Source organism: Falco punctatus (assembly GCF_963210335.1).
Source record: "Falco punctatus genome assembly, chromosome: 7".
Classification (NCBI taxonomy): domain Eukaryota; kingdom Metazoa; phylum Chordata; class Aves; order Falconiformes; family Falconidae; genus Falco; species Falco punctatus.
The window spans coordinates 13,183,842-13,198,407 of NC_137587.1; the positions used below are offsets into that span (position 1 = coordinate 13,183,842).

A 14,566-nucleotide genomic window follows, 5' to 3' on the forward strand; every position below is an offset into this window, starting at 1 on the left:
CTGGTGATTAATTCCCAAGTTGCAAAACACAAAGTGGTATATAGCTTCTTAACTGCTGAAATGTATTCTATGTTAATGTTGAAGCAATCACAGAAGGGATCCTCAGGAAGTCATCTATCAAACTTTCTGCTCAAACACGGGTCATAACTGAATTCAGACTAGGTTGCTTACCGAAATCTGATCTTGAGTATCTCCAAGGACACAGTGCCCACAACCTCTTTGAGCAACCTGAACCAGTGCTTAAATATCCTCAGGACAAGAGTCTTTCCTTTCTTTCTATCTGGAACCTCATATTTTAATGATCATTGTCTCTGCTCCTCCTGCCATGGACTTCAGTACTTTAGCCTTGGCTGCAACTTTAATAAGTCATTTTTGGGTATCTCTTCAGCCTTTCCCTCTCTAAGCTGAACAAACCCACTTGTTTGGTGGCTAGACTCAACCAAAGTTGTCAACACCTTTCTCACAGTATCTCAGATGAGGTCTAACAAGTGCAGAGTAAAAACAAATAATCACTTCTGTTGCTGTAGTGCCTACCCGTCTGTTGGGACAGTCCAATACGGACGGCATCATTAGCAGGATGCACAATTGACTCATGCTTAGCCTATTCTTCACCCCAACCCCAGATCTTTTTCAGCAGCATTGCTATCCTGCCACTCAAGTCCTCAACATGTACCACTGCAGAAGTTTAGTCCTTGCAATTCTAGTTGCAGGACCCTGCATTTGTCCCTGTTGAATTCCATCAGGTTCCTGTTGTCCCACTCCTCCAGCTTGTCTACACTCCCCTGAATGGAAGCCCTGGCCTTGAATATATTAACTACACCACTAGGATCACTCACACACTTCATGAGGGTACAAAATGTACTGTAGGGCTATTTAACTCTATTGTTACTCCATCCAGAATCGATAGTAACAACGACGGCCTATGCATTTTTTTTGCTAAACATGTAGTTTCATGGGCAGTTGGGTCAACTTAATTGAACATTATAACTGAAAAAGATGGTCTAACTCCCTGCCTCATCAATCACTCTTTCTATCCTTCCCTTGCTCCTAGCTACATAGCCCTGCTCCATGCCTTGCACTTGTTTTGACATGGATTTGACCCTTAACTTACCAGCTGTAATGCTACACAGCAGGACCTTGTCCATTTTTGCTGATGTAGCTTTCCAAGACAGTGAACTCCACCGATTCAGAGATGTCTGACAAGCACCCAAAATTAAAAGCAACAGAAGCATACAGCAGGAAAGGATCGTACTGGCTATTACATTGTTTCTTATGAAACTACCCTCAGAATGCTGGATCTCATACATCAGGCTAAGGAGGATGGCCACTCTTGTCCCATTCTGTTCTCTGTGTCCAACAGAACAGCACCATAAAAGCTTCTAGCTCTCCCAAGCCCTTTGAATAAAAGGGGAGATAATTAATCTTGAATTTCTGGATTTTGCAGCCACTATTAATACTTTTCAATGATTTACCAGCCTTTTGACCTCAGCAGGTGCTGCTGACTCATCTTCTTTGCCTATTTCTACCCAATCCTCATTCTCTAAAGACAAACTTTGCATTATCTATACTTTCAAAGTCAAAATCCAGCCTCATGGCAGATTCAATGTAAAAGACCTGGGTATAACTTGGGTGAGAGGGAAATTCACAGAAGGCAGTATTCTTTTACTTGAATTACCTCCAAAGTTGTTAATTTAACAGCATTACAAAGTGGCATCGATATCAAAAGCAGTGATTACTGCACACATAGCAAGTACAAAACTTTTAATTTCACCTATAGCTCCCTACCAAGACCATGTGAGACATTTAATGAGATATGGCTCAAATTCATTCATCCTTCTTTATTCCATTCCTTGTCTCACATAAATTGAGTAACTAAATTATTAAAATTCATATTATTCTAATAAGCTTATCTTCCCTAAATTGTTTCATGTAGAATTAGCACTGTATTAATGCTATCAGTTTTCTAAGAAGTACAGAATCTAAAATTTCCAATCTTGTCAATGAAGCACAGGAATGTCAGTATTCTACAAAGATTTAAAAAAAATATTTGAAAACCCAGAGGAAAACCACATTAAAATACTGCTATTATTACAGTTGCAAATAGTCAAGAGCTAAATTCATTACATTGCAAAATTGCACTAGTATTCATATTAGTTTGATGCCTCCTTCCTCAGTAAACAGAATGTAATTTATACCAAACTTTTCAACAATGAAAAAAAACAAATCCAAAACCAATTTAAAAAAGATACTGAAATATTAGAAGACCCTCATAAGCTAATACTATCGGTGAGCATGAGTAATTTTTTCCCACATTATTATAAGTTTGGGAAAGTTAAAAATAATCAACAACAGTATGTGTTGAACAGCACACAAACAGTACTTGAAATTAAATTGGTGTCATGTAAAACAGCATAAAAATTTTATTATTCACAAAACACTCGAGCTACAAATTTGCCATAAACATGTGAGCTTTTCCACTTAAAATTAGACATTCAATATATATTTCCACATGGTATTGCAACAGAAAATTCAAATCATACCAGCATTTTGAAGGTAAACATTAAATTAGCCTTCAGAAATCTGCATTGCCTTCTCTCAAAATTATCAGAAAATCCTACTTACTCTCTACATAATTCTTAGAGAAACACAGAATCCACACTATTAATACAGTTAAACAGCTTAGCTTCAACAATTATCTGAATTCTGCCTACATTTAGAAAAAATGAGCTGTACTAAAAAAAAGTAATGGTCTACATTGGATAGAATTATTTTTTTTTAAATTAGTTCATTTTTTTTCTAGCACATCTCACATCACCATTATTCTGCATAAAAAACACCACTTCAGTTTTAAGAAAATTATACTTTAGTTTCCCTGCTAAATACATTTCCATAAACCTAGTTTGTAGAAAACCAATACACTTTGTAAGTTCATTGCAAGTGACATAACACAATGACCTTCAGTCCATCAAAAGAAAGCAACAAAATACACCAGAACAACCGTATCATCAAATTCTTCTTTTGGAAACCCATAACTGAAAGTTAACTACCAACGTCAAAAAGTCACTTTAACTAGCTGCCCTCAGGAGCAAGTTACACACTGATTTCCACAGAATGTGACAGAGCATACAAACACCAGCAGCTTATAGCTTATGCTATGTCTAACTATGTCTAAACACTAATGATAGGTAAGTGTTTATATAGTCTGTAGAAGGTTACGGATAAGACTGCAATATCTTTACCAGAAAAAACATTTTCCTGAAAACATTATACATCTATACCAAGCCATTTAGTGAAAAACTTGGTAATTCACCATTATCAACTTACTTACCTGAAAGGTAAAAATTGTTTTGATCATCTTGTTAAATGAACCAACAAGAGCTCTGACAACCAGCCAAAAAATTACTCATCCTGCTATAATTACAATGAATTCAAAAATGAAAGGCTTCAATAGAGAAAAGGTTTTCGTATAATCACGGAGAATGCATAAACACTCAAGCAAGCTTTTTTACAGTATTTATCCAACCTTTCCTCACTCCTTATCCAGAAGTGACAGTGTTATTAAATTTAAGATAACCTTACATGGTATTTTACAAAGTGTTTTTTAATCAATAGGTTCTAACAAGACAAAGTACTATGTAGTATTACTGCCTTCTACTACCAGTACCAGCAGCAAGTACACAGGGCAGCTGAAACGGAGGTTCTGATACATACTTGCTGCTTATTAGGTTTAGATCTGTTCACGTATTAACCACTTCACTCCCTCATTTTCTACTTCCAATACTATCAAGAAGATTCCAAAAGGGATTCAAGCCCTAGGTTATCTTTCAAAACCAGAAATTAGTTGACTCCATAAAGCTAAACCAGTTCAGAATAAAACTTCTTGTCAGAAAATAGCAAACTAAACAGAAACACACAAAAAACCCCCTACATCTGTAGGCCCTGACTTAGGATCCCTTATCTCTACCAGATCTCCCTTTAACCTGACAGCATCTGTATAGCTCCTTCAAAATAAAAAATCTGTTGATTTATAAGAAGCTAGAGCTATTCAGCTCCTGGATTTACTTAATTTTTTCCATATTGTTCCTTTTCTACTGATGCAGATTTTTTTTTTTTTTAATGAGGATATTCCAGAACAGTATGGTAAAACAAAAATCTGATGGTATTTTCTTGCATGCGCTCAATTCTTTAAGGTTTACGGTGGAGCACAAATCTTCAACAACACCTTCTGATATCATCTTCTCATCTAAGCATCCAAAACAAAGCAGAGAAAACTTTTTTCACACTGCGTACTTTCTAGCCTCAGTCACAATTTAGGTGAGTGGGTACGATGCACTGTTTTGTATAATTTCATGAGGCAGAGATAGAGAACATGAAAATTAGCTCTTCAATTTGAGGTTAATCATATCGTTGCAAAAACATGTGCAATTCAGCCACAATACAAATTGTATGTGGTAATACAAAGGGAAGGAGCTGCACTTCACAGAAGTACCTTAAAAGGAAAAGCTGAACAAATACATCATCTGTAAGAGAAATATACTGATTAGCCTCATTCAGGAAGAGTTGGGAAAGACTGCACTTCTTGAATAAAAAGGCAATGATAATAAACACCGGCATTCAGTTCGGTTAGTACTGGTACTAGGCTGACTTGCTAAAAGACAGCTGAAGTACTGGGATGATTCCCCAGGGCCAAGCAGCTTTGTCAAAGGGGAACGGTACCATTCTGGATTCCCACCTGAAGCCAACAGACCCCAACTTGCCTTCTGCAGGCTGATCATCTCCAAAACCGTATTTGTGGCATTTTCTCTCAGACAGGCTCACATCACTGACTTTGAGACTATCTCAGTACAGGATTTGAAGGCAATGCAAGTGAACAACCTCCTCAAAGGCAACAAACATGTTCATCAGAACAATGATTGAAACTCAAATACCTACAGAATATTAACCCAACATAAAAATAATAAACACCAAAAATAAAATTCCCACAGCCAAGTATAAAGTTGAAAAGAACAACCAAAGCTACTTACACAGAATTCAGAGTAAAAAAAAAAAAAATCTAATACAGATAAAAAGTAGAGGTTTTCTTCCATCTTTGCTAAGTGCTTAACAGAAACAGCAGGACAACTATGGTCTTCACAACGACAAAAAAGGCATGCAGATGGCACAATCGTTGTCCAGCTTACATGTATGTCCAGAATTAAAGTTCTCCAGCTTTCAGTAGCTGCACAGCATCCCAGGATGAACTAACAGATACTCAACCAAATAAAGGTAATGCAGTACCTCCCAAGTCACCACTTTTGAGGAGCCACTCACATCTTGAAAACGTCAGAAGCTTAACTAAACATCTAATTCCTCAAAGACAGGTGATTAGAGGAGAATAAAGTGTTAAATCTTCTGGATGTTTGCACTATTTGACTATTACAAGGAAAAAAAGATGACAAATCATACTCCCACAATACTACAGTTCTCTCTCGCCCCACAAGTTGGTGAAAATCCTTTTGGAGAAATACTACACTTTCTTTCAAAAGCCTACCACAATGTCAGATAACAGACACCATTACTTATAAGCAAATACAATTTTCTTTAGATCTAGATTTATAATTTTGTTGTTTGAAAGCATTCTTACAAAGTTAAGCATGCTCAAATACAAGATACTACCTTCCAGATCCTACAAACTTCAAAATTCACTTGGTCTTCATTACTGGTGTATGTTTATTTTATATAGCTATACATAGTAGCTGTATGTAGCCACTTTTAAAGAAAACAAATTCAGACAGTGACTCACCCATAAATTTATGTTGATTTGTTTTAGTTGGGGTTTTTTGCTACATACAATAGCGAACAAAATATAAAACTGTCTATACCACCCTATTACTCCTTGCCCTTCTTTCTCCTTCCCTTTTTTTTTTTCCTGGATGAGGTGGGGAAAGCAAAAGCAAGAGGGAAGAAAACACAGCTATTACCTTCAGGCAAGGAATCAATAGCAGGTAAAGTTTAAAGACAGATTTATACTAACATATCTAACTCCCAAAAGATCAGTGCCTAAGATTTCACCTAATTCTTTTCATTGCATTAATGCAGTATTTAAGTCTTCAAAAACAGTCATTAGGCGTACCACCTGCAGTAATTCTTCCGGAAACACTACTCTCACAGATAGCAGTAAACGTGAATTTTAGTTTAAGAAAGAATATCTATCAGTTTCATTCCTGCTAAAACTGCTACTGTCATCGTATAGCCAAAATTGTATTACAGAACTAAGGAAATGTTGAGAAAAGGTGCAGTTTTACCCCACGCTAAACAATATTGAACTGCAGACACCCATCAAAAGATGGTCCTGCTCACGTTTCAGCTTCAGTCAGTCAGTTTCATACTCTCATTTGCTTCAAATACAGCAATACAGCATTCAGGCAACCTCATAGCAAGCAAGAACTACACACTAACAGAAAACCGATGCTCACCATCTTTAAAAACAAAAAAGAAAAAAAAAAACAAACCCAACCACAGGTCAGTCCCAAACCTCAACACAATTCCCCACTCCTAAATGTAGTCTTCTGTTGGACCAGCAAGATCATCCTATTCGCCTCATGGTCACACAGTAAATAGGCTGAAAGCAGTGACAAACACACAACCAGGGAGCCAGGAGAAAAAAAAAAAAAAAAAAAGAGAGAGAGAAAACCATACTGTGAAATTTCTTCCCAGTGCACACACATATATGTTAATATTTTACATTCAACTGGAAATCTGCAAGTTAAACTGATTATCATTTTCCATGTAGAATTACACAGTATTTAGAAAAACAAATGTTTCCATCTCTGTATAAAAGTACAAAACTACATTTATCGGTAAAATAAAGAAAGCAAGCTAATTAAGCCATATGAAGTACCCATTTTCTGCAGTTGGAAAAAGTGGATTTCAGAAATTTTTAATATTTGAATTAAAACAGAGTGCTACAGTGAGACATATAAGACTGAAATGTCATCAGGTTAAAAGTCATTTGGCATTAGAAAAAAATACAAGTTTTTTAAATTACAAGAAAAAATTGTTAAATTCAAATGTTTGTCAGAAAGAAATTAAATATTTGTGTAAATAAAGACAAAAGACCATCACATATTAAGCATACAATTTAGAAAGCATATTCTACTTTTAAAACGTGCTTCTCCCATAATTATTTATTTCCAGGATAAAATTCTAAAAATATTTTAAAACAGAAAATGAAAGGCTTTACTCAGTATGCAAAGTGGGAAAGTCTTTCCTCCAACAGTTCTCCTATCTTACCTGTATCTTCAATGAATTGCACACATTTTTCAACAAACAGAGGTATCGGTTTCTCAGGTGTAACCAGATCCTGTAGGGGCATCCCAAAGTAATTACTTTCCCAGTTTCTACGGATTGGAGGATTGAATGTCTTAGTTTTCTTTTTCGGCTACAACAAAACAGAGTTATTTAAGTAATATTTTAACTAGTTCATATTGTAACCATTCAGTAAAAACAAAGAGATTATACAGCTATCAGACATTAAAAATTCCTCTAAGGCAGACTGAAAAAAAATAAATGTACTTTTAAAATAGCATACATTAGAGACAAAGCACTCAAATAACTTCTAATAAATTTGGTCATTTTTGTATCACATTAGGAACTGGTTCACCCAATGCATCAGTAATTGAAACACCATAGGAATAAACATGAACACACTACTTGTTGTTTACGAGTTCTACGGCAAGTCTGCATACAAACTTTCAGCACCACTCACAGAAGAGTCTCTATGAATCCCACCAGAACCACACCTCTACAGAAATCTTTAGGACAGGACTGAGTGTCATATCAAAACCAAACAAAACAAAAAAGTGTTTTCTGTATGCATCTCATTAAAGACACTAAATAACCTTTATAGTGTAACTATGCTAGAAACATGATGATGCAGAGCATATAGTAATCAATCTTAGAGTTGCAGGCACTCCTATAAAGCATGATTGCTTTGTTACAGGCACAAGATCTTGAGCCAAAAGGAAGTCCGCACCCAATTGAATCTAGTAAGACAATGAGTTTCACGTGGAATTTTCTTGCTTGGAGAGGGACTTTTATCAGTTTAACTGATAAACCACCCTTGAACAATTACAAGAACTGTAATATAATGCATTGGATACCATGTTTCATCTCTTGACTGTTAATGAAAATATTCAGAGATTGCCATATTCAATGGTCAATCAATTGGCTGTATATTGGCAACTGAATATGGAAACTGAATGAACATCACCATTAAAATCATAGAACCATTTAGGCTGGAACAGACCTTTAAGATCAAGTCCAACAATTAACCCAGGACTGCCAAGTCCACCACTAAACCGTGTCCCTGAGCACTGCAGTTACATGTTTTTTGAACACTTTGAACACGTGATTCCGCCACATCCCTGGGCGGCCTGTTCCAATGCCTGACCACCCTTTCAGCATTTTACCTACAGTTTATATACAGTAAGAAGTTAGTTAAAAGAAGTTACATTTGCATATAAAAGCTCTTCAGTCAACATCCAATAGTATAAAAGAAAAACAAAAAGCACAACAGCCAAATTACAATTTAAGGTTTTGAGAATGTTAAAATGTATAATAAGACTACACCTCAATTAACTATCAAGACAAAATGTCTTGTTTCTGCATTTTACATCTAGAAGAGTCTTGAATTTCAATCACTTTGTGTAAAAAAAAAAAGTTAACAGTTAACCACCATCAAATTTGCTCAATCACTGCTTACTGACTACCTCAAATTTCAATTCAGTAAGGTACATAGTTCATTATTATCTTGCCCACTGAGAATTAATGAGCTGAAGTTGGAGGGAAAGTGGAAACTACAGCCTAAAGAACATTTCTCCAACCGTCACCCTACAGCACCTGTGGAACTTCTCCAACATTTGATAAAGAAACAACTCTGTTAATCAAAGCCTTTCAATAATATAATATACAAGTGAAACCTTTTATGTGGAATGTCCCTTTGTAAGACAATCAGCAGCAGAGTACCTGTGACCGGCCCCAGTAACAGAAGGGTAGCAAAAAAAAATATTGCTTATCTTTCAAATTTGGGATTTCTAGAAAAGGTTTGGCACTTACAGCTTAGAAAGAAGGAATATTTACTAGAGCATTCTCCAAAACATTAGAAAGAAATTGTTTTCCAGCAATTCAATTCTCAAAGTTTTATGTTAACTGAAAATTTCAATTTAATGAAAATTTTAATTAAAAGTTTAGAAAAAAGCTTAGGATAAAACTTTAGGATAAACCTTCATGACTAAAGCAGACTATAACTGAAAGCATTCTTTTCAACTGTCAGCTCCTTGGGTCACTTTTATTCATCTTGAATAAGATATCTATGCTTCCACTAGTATATGCCTTCAGATTAGAAACAGCTTTTTCTTCTCTCCTACTCATTGCAACAGTCCCTGCTTTGATGTCCCAAGCACCCAACCTAGTTCATCAGCCATTTTCTCTTTAGTGGCAAAATTGTATTTATTTAGAGGCAACACCAGTTCAGATAAGCAGCAGCTGAAAGGGCCAAGCTGAAGCTAAAGAACCTGTAACACTCAGTGAAAACATCTTTGTCAAATGTTAAATGAAAATATCATTTTAGAGAGACATACATTAGAACAATGAAAAAGTGTTGTTTTTTTCCCCCAAGGTATTCAGTGCACATCCACACCATCTTAGAATAAATGGATCTACATTCAGACTGTGTATTTCAGACCCAGCAGATAGAAAAAGACTGTGTGTCTCTGATTAAGACAAGATATTAGCATAACATAATTAAATATAAACAGATTTTGTTGGTGTGATTGGAAAGCAATCCAGTTAATAGAATAATAAACTAGGATTTTACAGAATTTTTATGACAATTATGATACTAATGGATATTATTATTGCATAGAATACCTGGACATAGTATGAAATAGCAAATATGTCTGCAAAGCCAGAATAAATAATGTTTTCTTCTAATAGTTGTCCTGTGTTTACAAGAATGGTTGTAAGGAACTGACATATCAAGTATGACATACACTCAAAAAAGCAGAAAGGTTTCTTAGATGAATTGTCTGCTGAAACAGTTTACTCTCCAATTTGGAAAGCAAGAATTTGTCTACAGAATTTAAAAAAATAATAAAGAATAAAAGGATAAAGCAAAAAACCCAGACCCTGAAGTCCTTTTCAAACTGATCTAAATGTAAGGTAGGAGAAGAGGTGATCATTGCAGGGCTACTCCACAAGTGTGAAATTAGGATTTCACATTGCAAAGTTACAATGATAATTTTATCAGTTATTTCCAGTTACATATTTTGTCTCCCTCCCATCCGATATTTATTTAAATACCTTACTCATGATTTCCCTTTCTTTTGGGGCATGTGAGTAGGCAAACTCTCCAGTGACAGTGCAAATCAAATCTTCCTGCAAATAATACTATCTACACAATCTTCACCAAAAAAAACAAACAACCAAACACCAAAACATCTGCAAATTAACAACAAAACTTTAAGGTATTAAAAAAACACCATGTTATTTCCTGATTTCAGACTTCCACACTTTCCTTAGTTGTAGACTTCTTAGGTAAAGAACTTGTTCTGAAAGTAAAGCCATGTCACTGTGCAAAAAGCCTGATCTCTGTCAAAAGATCAGCTGACTTTAGGAAAAAAATACAAGTCATATTTCTAATAAAAATAAGCTTAAGTGAAAGCTTTTTTTTCATCTGTGTTCCCCACCCTGAGAAAATAACAGCTTTTCTGATCCATCAGTCATAGCATTGAACTTTAAAATCTGCTAGTCAAGACAATGACCATCATATTTTTTTCTGGGTAAAATTAATTTTTAGAAGTTTTCTAATGAAACAATATCAAACAAAACCACTGTTAAACATTAAATTGTTCATTTAAACAACACCTGAAAAAAAGTGAATTATTTCTAAATTCCTAGATTTTGATGGAGAGATTATGATTTTGCCACCGGTATTTTCAGTTCAATAGTTCTGCCCAATAGACCCACTCCCCACAATACAACAGTCCCCTAATACTGCATACAAAGAGCACTAACCTAGGCACAGTCCAAGACATTTTTGTATGCTTTTTATACATCATAATAAAAAAGGACTAATAGGCACCAAGTTATTGTTAGCTTATTCTAGAAAGGTTTTGTTAGCTTATCCTAGCAAAAAGATCATTGTTTCATATACCACTGTTTCATGTTAGTAATTAAAATACAAGTCCAACACCATAAAGCTGAAATCCTTAGTTTTCATATAAACCTGTTGGTTTGGGTTTTTTTTTAAATAATTGATTGCTGCACTAATGTTGAGCTTTCCAGCATGGGTTTCACTACTTGTGAAAGTACTTGTCTTGCCAAAGACAACTTCTCTTCATACCCTAACAGAGGTCAACGCCAAACCTCCAGCTGATCCTTACATATTTTGGCAGGAAAGCACTTTAACTCTGAGAATCCCAAACTTGTCTTGAGTCACTGATACCAAAGGCATTTACCTGAAATATTGATTTAATTACAGTAGTTTGATCACTGAAATACATGTTGCAAAAGATTACCTGAAGTCCTCTCAATAAAAGACAAGGTAAACAAGAAAACATGTATTCCAACACAGCACAGTATACAATTCTTGATTTCAAAACTAGAAATATTATTTTTTAAAAAGCATCAAACTGAAAATGTGGATTTGAGGCATACTCAAGATTAACCCTCTTGACTGTAGGTGCCAGGGAACTAGCTAGGCACCACTCATTGTCTGTGAGTCTTGAGAGTACAATGCACTTAAATACAACCTTTCAAAATTAACTTAGAAAACTGAAAAACTGCCTAAACCTAGCTATCAATCCCCTTTATTGATGGACTGCTTACTCTAGCAAGTCCTCTCTGCTCAAGATGGGCTCCCTTCTTTCCCCCCCCCCCCCCCCCACCTCCATCCCATCAGAACTACCACCATAATTTATCAAATGGGAAATTCAGCCACTTCTCTACCTCCCACACATTTCACTACTACTTTTAAAACAAAGAATATTTTCTGCCTGCTTCATTTGTAGTCAGCCCTAGGTCATAGAGGGCAAAGTCAATATTTTCAGGACTATTAAAATACTTCATAAAATGACACAGTATGAACAGCATTCATTTTATAGGCTCAATAAAGTATTTGTAATCTCTAATCCATGGCTAGCTCGTCAGAAACTATACAACATGAATAATGCAGAAGATGGTCCCTGACATGCTCTGTCTTTCTTCCCCTCCTGCCTTCTGCCATTTTTAGAGTTACAGCTTGTTATACTAAGTTTTAAACTATGGAGGCTCAAGAAGGCATATGGCTCCAAATATGCATTTTAAAAGTGTTAAATTTGAACAGATGAAACCTTAAAGTACAGATTTTGATATTTCCTATACTCCTCAGAAGAAAAAAAAAAAAAAAAATCACTGCACATTCCAGTCTGAAGTAGACAGTACTTTGCTAAATCAACCACTGAACTGACACTAGAACAGCTGAATAAAAATCTAAGTTGATCTCCCATTTCTCACATGTTTACCACAGTTTTATTAAAACTGAGATCAACACACACGGGCTATACAGCTCCTGACACTATTTCAGTAATAGCTGCAACACAAAATTTCATATAGTTTTGAAATTATAATGAGAGCAAACAAGTTTCAGCATAGAAAAATAGATGTCAAACCTGTACTACTACTATGGTGTTCTAAAACAAGTCAGTGTAAGATATGTGAAAAAATCCTTCTAGGTACTAGTGGATTTTTCTTGCTAAAATACTGAGACAAGTTTTCAGGTTAATGTAAAGTAAAAGGCATCTTACAATCATCTTGGTATAAAGGAAAATAGAAAGAATGTAATTCACAATCTTCTTTGGAAACAACAAATGTTTGCAAACAAGATTACAAGGCTTAATGTTTTAAAATACCGTTTTTCAGATTTAATTGAACACCAAAGCTGGAAACTCCAGTCACAACAACAACAACAAAAAAAAGTAACAACAAAAAAAAAGTGATCAGACTTTGAATAATAAAATAATTGACTATTGGTCAATGAACAAAAATAGTGAAACTTCTTCAGATTTAATAACGTTTAACAATGGCATTATCACTGGTCAGTTAATTTACTATATTGTTTACAAGATCTCTGTAGTTACTACTTGTTTCAAAAGTATTCCAAGTAATTTCTTCCACACAAATAAATGAAAGATACTCATACTAATCTTATTCATACTTTTACAAAATGTTTTCCGTAACAAGGCAAGAAGCCTGCAGAATTTATTTCAAGATGAGGCTCTGCCTTTCTCTTTGCAGAAATATATTCAGGATATTTGCATTTCTTTATATGCTGGGGAAGATAAAAACTAAATGAACTATATTTTATAAGAAGGGGAAAAAACACAGCGTAGACACTCAACATATCTCAAAGTGTTCACAAAGGTAACAGCTCTAAATTAAATGGGTAATTTTTTAATACGCATCAATTCCATAGTAAAGATTAATAAGGTTATTATTTGTACCTGCATGGAATAGCTACAAGTTCCTGGATCAGGCAGGCTTCCTGCTATACAGGGAATTACTAAGACAAGCGTCGAAAATAACTTGCAATTATTATATATAAAACAAAAGGAATAATAATAGAAGATCAGTAATAATTGATAAATAATTTTAAAATATTTCCATGAAGCTTGTTTCCACAACAAAAACATGGTGAGAACAATGAAAAGCCAAGGAGCACTGTGGTTTGTGCCTTGTATCAAGGCATAAACTGCATGACCGTTGCAGCTTTAGGGTTAATGCACGCACATGAAGAGAATCCTCCTGTCTGAGGTGTAAGAAGGCTTCCTCCAGCAGGATCCCTATCCTCTAGGAATGTTCACTGCCCTTTCATGTCCTGAAGTTTTCTGCATTTTCTCTGATGTTCCATATCTCCAAACTCATCGAGTTAACTAAATCAAAAACTAAGGCTGCTGCTTTTAGAGTCTGGTGGGTATCAACACACAATAATGTCCTGTATTAGACCTTAATATTACAGCAATAAAGATTCTAATTGAGATAAGCATCTACCTGTAGTTGTGTAGTTCCCACCTGCAATTTTTGAAAAAAGACATGGAGATGAATGAGCACACAGTTCAGCTGGAGAGGTCTAACTTTGTAAAGCAGAAACAACAGGGGTAAAGTTGCATGTGAACATAGTACTCTGTGCTTAGTTCTTCCAAGTTTGCACAACGGTAAGGAAACTAACATAGAAAGCGTGTTGATACAGGGGAGATTTCACTCTGGAAAACACATTTAATCTGAGAGATACTTCGCATAGTAACAGCGGAAAGGACTGGACTAAGCGCTTTTTCATAAGAGAAACTTCTACAGAAAAAGTTCCGGGGGGGGGGGGGGGGGGGGAGAGAGCACATCATAGCTTAACAAATATTGGCACACAACATCCACAGTGTGCACACACAACTCCACATCAATTTGGTTAAAACATCCTATGACTGAGGGCAGTCTGCTTTCTTTTTTCTCCTTCTCTCCAGTTTTCTTCATCTACTTCCCTACCAGAAAAAGTTTA

At 35.4% G+C, this 14,566-nt stretch overlaps 1 protein-coding gene across 4 annotated transcripts in view; it reads right to left on the reverse strand.

Moving 5' to 3' along the window:
* ARHGAP5 (Rho GTPase activating protein 5) overlaps positions 1–14,566 on the reverse strand; it is a 56,585-nt gene that overhangs the window by 15,549 nt on the left and 26,470 nt on the right. The window contains exons 4-6 of one of the 4 annotated variants that reach the window (XM_080397021.1): positions 7,273–7,420; positions 6,515–6,601; positions 2,766–4,875 (exon numbers count right to left, since the gene is read on the reverse strand). The exons of 1 other annotated variant lie outside the window; for it this stretch is intronic. In XM_080397021.1, coding sequence (XP_080253147.1) covers positions 6,516–6,601; positions 7,273–7,420 — 234 coding nt within the window. In that variant the 3' untranslated portion in view covers positions 2,766–4,875; position 6,515. Of the gene's footprint in view, positions 1–2,765; positions 4,876–6,514; positions 6,602–7,272; positions 7,421–14,566 lie in introns of those variants that run through there. 2 more of the 4 variants (XM_080397020.1, XM_080397019.1) reach the window with 2 other exon arrangements.